The sequence below is a fragment of the Mesoplodon bidens genome, assembly GCF_964165515.1.
Source record: "Mesoplodon bidens genome assembly, chromosome: 11".
NCBI classification, from domain to species: domain Eukaryota; kingdom Metazoa; phylum Chordata; class Mammalia; order Artiodactyla; family Ziphiidae; genus Mesoplodon; species Mesoplodon bidens.
The window spans coordinates 56511987-56517986 of NC_138167.1; the positions used below are offsets into that span (position 1 = coordinate 56511987).

At 32.8% G+C, this 6000-nt stretch overlaps 1 protein-coding gene across 5 annotated transcripts in view; it reads left to right on the plus strand.

Annotated features, from left to right (window-relative positions):
- Window positions 1-4698, plus strand: part of ABCD2 (ATP binding cassette subfamily D member 2) — a gene marked incomplete at both ends in the record, with an annotated part of 79921 nt that extends 75223 nt beyond the window's left edge. For all 5 annotated transcript variants that reach the window (XM_081249312.1, XM_081249314.1, XM_081249315.1 and 2 more), the window contains one exon: window positions 4479-4698. In XM_081249312.1, coding sequence (XP_081105438.1) covers window positions 4479-4698 — 220 coding nt within the window. The remainder of the gene's footprint in view (window positions 1-4478) is intronic.
- Between the last annotated feature and the right edge of the window lie 1302 nt (window positions 4699-6000).

The following is a 6000-nucleotide window of genomic DNA, read 5'->3' on the forward strand; positions in this document are numbered from 1 at the left end:
TATATATGTCCATGCCTCTCTTTCACTTTGTCACAGCTTACCCTTCCCCCTCCCCATATCCTCAAGTCCATTCTCAAGTAGGTCTGTGTCTTTATTCCCGTTTTGCCCCTAGGTTCTTCATGACATTTTTTTTTAAATTCTGTATATATGTGTTAGCATACGGTATTTGTCTTTCTCTTTCTGACTAACTTCACTCTGTATGACAGACTCTAGGTCTATCCACCTCATTACAAATAGCTCAGTTTCGTTTCTTTTTATGGCTGAGTAATATTCCATTGTATATATGTGCCACATCTTCTTTATCAGGCTCATTTTATTTAAGCCTAATAACAACACTATAGAGTATAAGTAGTCTAATTATTCCCATGATACAGATGAAGAAACTGAGAGCTAGAAAAATGAGAAAAATAATTTACTATGATCATACTCCCTATACTCTACTATATTACTCTATGTATTATAAGGAGCTCAAAATGTATCTCATGTATAAATCATAAAAACACTTTTTCATTCACCCTGCGTTCTACTCTCTACATTCGCATTTCTATTTCATAAATCAAAATCTTTTCCTTTGACATGTTAGTAACTATATAATGGGCTCTATATGCTTTGGCTGATCACATATATGCCAAAGCTGTCATTATATACATGACTTCAAACCTAGACTAAAATTGTGAGTAAGCTGAGCATTCCATGTAGATCAGGCTTTAACTGTTCAAACTTCTTTGACTGAATTCTACTTCTATAGAGAAGATAATAATCCATTTCACACTTTATTTAAACATTCAGATTTTTCATATTTTTCTTTCCTCAGATAGTTTACCTAAAAATAGAGGATTTCATGAAGTGACCCTTTCTATGGAATTTTGTAGTTTGTCTCTCTGTTGATAAAGAATTAATTAGCATCTGGAGTGATAGGACCCTGATTTGCCAGTCTCCCCAGAGGGAGTCTGTATCTAGTCCAGGATGAGGTAGAGTCCATGTCAATGAGTGTGATTGCTCTGATTTCCCCTTGGATAAAACCAACAGGAACTGGTTTAAGACAGTCATGACATATGCCTGTGGAACCAGGCCAGAAGAACTCTTGAGTCCTTTCTGGCTCTTAGTCCTGGTGTTTTTATGACTTCTATCAATGGGTTTATTATGCCTTCCTGTCATTTATTTCCTATTCAAGTAGCCTAAAGAGGCACTGGAAGCATATTCAGCCATTTTTTTCTTAATTTAAGAACAAAGAGGTTTTTGTTGTTGTTGTTGTTTTTAAGACTTTTTTTTAGTTTTAGGTTCACAAAAAAATTGAAAAGAACAGAAATATGCCTTATACTCTCTGCCCAAACATGCATAGCCTCCCTCATTATCAACATCCCCCACCAGAGTGGTATAATTGTTACAATTGATGAACCTATACTGACATATCATTATCATCCAAAGTCCATAATTTACATTAGGGTTCACTTAGTGTTGTGCAGTCTATGGGTTTGGACAAATTTATAATTACATCTATCTATCATTATAGTATTATGTAGAATATTTTCACTGCTCTAAGAATCCTCTGTGCTCTGCTTATTTATCCCTCCTTCCCCAAAACCTAGAAACCACTCATCTTTAATGTTTCCACAGTTTTTCCTTTTCCAGAATGTCATATACCTGGAACCATACAGTATGTGGCCTTTCAAATTGGTTTCTTTAACTTGGTGATGATAGTCATTTAATTTTCCTCCATGTCTTTTCAAGGCTTGCTAGCTCATTTCTTTTTAGTGCTGAATGATATTCCACTGTTTTGATGTCACAGTTTGTTTATCCATTCACCTACTGAAGGACATTTGGTTGCCTCCAAGTTTTAGCAATTATGAATAAAGCTGTTATAAACATTCATATGCAGGTTTTTGTGCAGACATGAGTTCTCTCAAGTCCTTTGGGTAAATATCAAGGCATTCAGTTACTGGATCATACTGTTAAGAGTATGTTTAGTTTTGTAAGAAACTGCAAAACTGTCTTCCAAAGTAGCTCTACCATTTTTCATTACCACCAGCAATGAAAGAGAGTTCCTATTGGTCCACAGCTTTACATTTGGTGTCAGTATTCTGAATTTTGTCCATTCAAATAGGTAGGTAGTGGACAATTTTTTAAACAAATAATAAAATCAAATTTTATACTTTCTAACAAGAAAAACATGTTTTTAATTGCAGCTACCCATAGTATATTTCCCCATAAACTGAAAAGCGCATTAGTTCTGCTTTATGAAATAGTTTAGTCATTTTAGGTTGTAGAAATCTATTATTTCTGATTATCCTGTCTTCCTACATGAAATTCTTATTTTCCCTGAAAATATTTCAGAAGAGGAAAATATGTATTATATTTTCCTCCATAACAACAAATGGGTAATTGTTGATTGTAAAGATGAAAATCAATACCAGTATCAGAAGAGGTCAAAAATTATAGAAGCTTATTAAATTATCTGATTCCTGAATATAATTACAATTTTATAATTATCACTATCCAGTGCTTTATCTTATTTGTGTAGAATGTCTGCAGATTATTTCCAATGAGGCTCTGTTAAAATAGTAGTTTCTTTTAAATTCCTCTGACTAAGATAAACTCTGAAATATTATTTTAGCCCATAATATAGAACACACCTTTGAATATCAGGTCATGAAACACGTATACAGTTTCTTCCCCCATGTAAAAACCAAATAATGTTGTAGGACCAGAGTGATGAGCCAAACCTCCAATATAAATTGAAGATGGAAGTTGCTCAAGTTCTGAACTACTGTGTTCTAAAATTGTTCCTGGTTGTAGATCCAAGGTTAGGAAAGCCCAAGAGAAGTTGAGAATGAAATAAACAAAATGATTTTTTTACTATTATTTCTCTTATCACCATCCTTCTTTTGTTTTTCCATTACTTTTGTTTTAGCTCTCATATTTTAATAGCACTTTTGTCACATTTAAATTTTTTCCCTTGATTTAGGAATACATTGTTTTCAATTTAATTTTTGTGAGGTACCACCCATTGTGAGGTCAAATTTTTGGAAAACTTAAAACCCTAAAGATAGTTACTCAAAAGAATATGGAAAAGATTAATCTCTGTCATATGTTATCAAACATGTGAACTTCAGCCTTCAGCTTGAGAGTGATATTTACTCTTTTAGACATAGTTTAACTTAGTTTAGTTTCCCCATCTTACAGCATGTTAAAACCACCCAAACAAAATGGGATGAAACCCAAATTTCTATCAATTGGTGAATGGATAAAATGTGTAATACAATGGAATATTATTCAGCCATAAAAATGAATGAAGTACAAACACTTCAACTAGATGAACTTTGAAATCATTTTGTTGGGTGGAAGAAGTCAGTCACAAAAATCCACATTTTATATGAGTACATATATATGAAATGTCCAGAACAGAAAAATCCATAGAGTCATAAAGGAGATTGGTGGTTGGCAGGAGAAATTGGGAGGGACTGCTAATGTGTATGAGGTTTCTTTTTGGGGTGAAGAAAATATTCTGGAATTGGATAGTGCTGATGGTTGCATGAGCTTGTAAATATACCAAAAATCATTGAATTTTACATTTTAAAAGGATGAATTTATGGTATATGAATCATATCTCAGTTTTAAAATGGAGGTAAAAGCTACTTGATATACCCCCACTGATCATAGTAAATAATGATTGATGAGAGCTTAAAAGAGAGCAAGAAGTGAGAAAAACTGTAAGAGAAAAAACTGAGGACACATAAGAACATGTGCCTCTTCAGCATAGTGACAAAATGCAGTGGCTCAGCCATGCAAGGACAGCTCTGTCAGAGATTGGTGACCTTAGCCTTCATTTAGGAGAAGGTGAACTGCCTTCTGTCTCATCAATAAAGTCATCTCTATACCTCTCTGAAGTTCCTAATTATGAACTTGAGCCATGAGAAAAGAGATTAAATTATATGAAAGCATGGAAGTATTGATAGCTGAAGATTTCTATCAGTTCATTTTTTAAAATGTTTTAAAACTTTAATTTTTGAGAAATTTTTACTTATGTTGACTAACTCATTCCCAAAGGATAGTGTACTAATGAATTGGTATTGTATTTCCTTTATTTTTCTTAGTTATTTTTTAATAGCCTTTAAAATTTTTACTTTCTTCCCCCTGCTTCCTTTCCTTATTCCCATTCTAAGTATGCTTTGATATTTATTCATACTGGGCTATGAATATAAGTAGATGCAACAGTATGTCTTCCTTTGCAATTCACATATATTCACAATATAAAATTAATTTAATACAAGCAATAGAATTTCCTAGAGGCTAGACTAATGACTTTGGGAGTAAAGAAATCACAATATTTTACCTCTTGAGGGATTCTTGAAAATCAAATGTAAAATAGGCACCTTACTTAAAATTTGCCTTTGGATATCAATTAGAATGATAAATCTATAACTAAAATGGCTTTTTGTAATTATTGCTAATAATATTATTTCATTTTGATTATGCAGGAAATACCACACTCATTTATTACAGTTTGATGGTGAAGGAGGTTGGCGCTTTGAACAATTGGACACTGCTATTCGTTTAACACTAAGTGAAGAAAAACAAAAGCTAGAATCTCAGCTAGCTGGAATTCCCAAAATGCAGCAGAGACTCAATGAACTATGTAAAATTTTGGGAGAAGACTCGGTGCTGAAAACAATAAAAAGTGAAGATGAGACATCCTAATTTATTTTGACATGTTTTAAAAGTTAATTTTTAGTTAAAGGCTCAGAGACACTGTTATAGGGCATGCATTGTGTTAAGCTAAGCACAGAGGAAAAAAAGACAGCAAGAAATGTTTTATAAGGTTTTAGCATCAAGGAAATATAAGATCTGACTTTTCAGAAGAAAATAAACAAATGCATTATGTAAGATTAGTCATTATGGCTTATACTAATTTCTAGTGAAAGCCTGATTCACATGTAAAACAGGATTTTCTAGGCAACTTCATGATGAATACTAGATTTGCTAATGTGTATGTGTTGTGTCTGAAATTCTTAACAAACATGGGACATATCTTGAGAATGGACAACTTAAGAGCAGTGTTTGGGTTGAAACAAGATACATAAAATTAGAAGTTTGAGTGACATTTCTATCCATTTATGGTTTTTAGATTTAACAGCTAGAATTCATGTTCCTTTATTGCTAGTGGTCAACTATACCTGTGTACAAAACCTCTAACAGTTTGACAAATAATTTCAATATGAAAGAAATTCTTTTAATGGCAGTGGTTGAAAGAAAGAAGCATGGCTATACTTCTTTTATATGTACAAAATATCCTATTTTTAGTTTTAGATTTTGAGCATCTCATGGGCACATATATTCATTTTAATGAGAATCTTACATATTTGTTAATAAACTTTCATTTTAAAAAGAGAATTGCCAATACAGAAAAGGAGTATCCAAACAATGTTTGTCTCAGCCTGTTACTTTACTTGGAAGGATTATATATCGCAAATTCTGTCCAGAAATACTTAGCTTGTTTTTGTCCCCAAAGGAGGAGTCCACCGCATTTTGAAAATAGCAGTGCTATAATAGAATAGGGGGATTTTCAAAATCATAGTAGTAATAACATGCATTGGAATAGTACTTTATAATTTACAATCCTCACTTACATCAATTAATTTTAATCCTGTGGCAAACTTTTGAGGCAAATATTTTTCTTCCTAGTTTGCTTTTGAGAAAATTGACACTCAGATTTGCCCTAATCATGCAGTTTATTTAGGGGCAGATCCAGGGGTCAAATGAATTTCCCCTGTTTCCCTGGTTCAGTGCTATTTTCAGTATTATCCTTGAAATTCAACTGGGCTATAATATCAATAAAAGTTAGATGAGATGTTGAAAAGAATAAATTTAGTAATGTTAGTGTTATTTGATTATTGTTTACAAGGTATGGAAATTTAAATACAAAATGGAAAGGTTATTGATCTGTGGTTTAAAATAGGTCAGGAGGGCTTCCCTGGTAGCGCAGTGGTTGGGAGTCTGCCT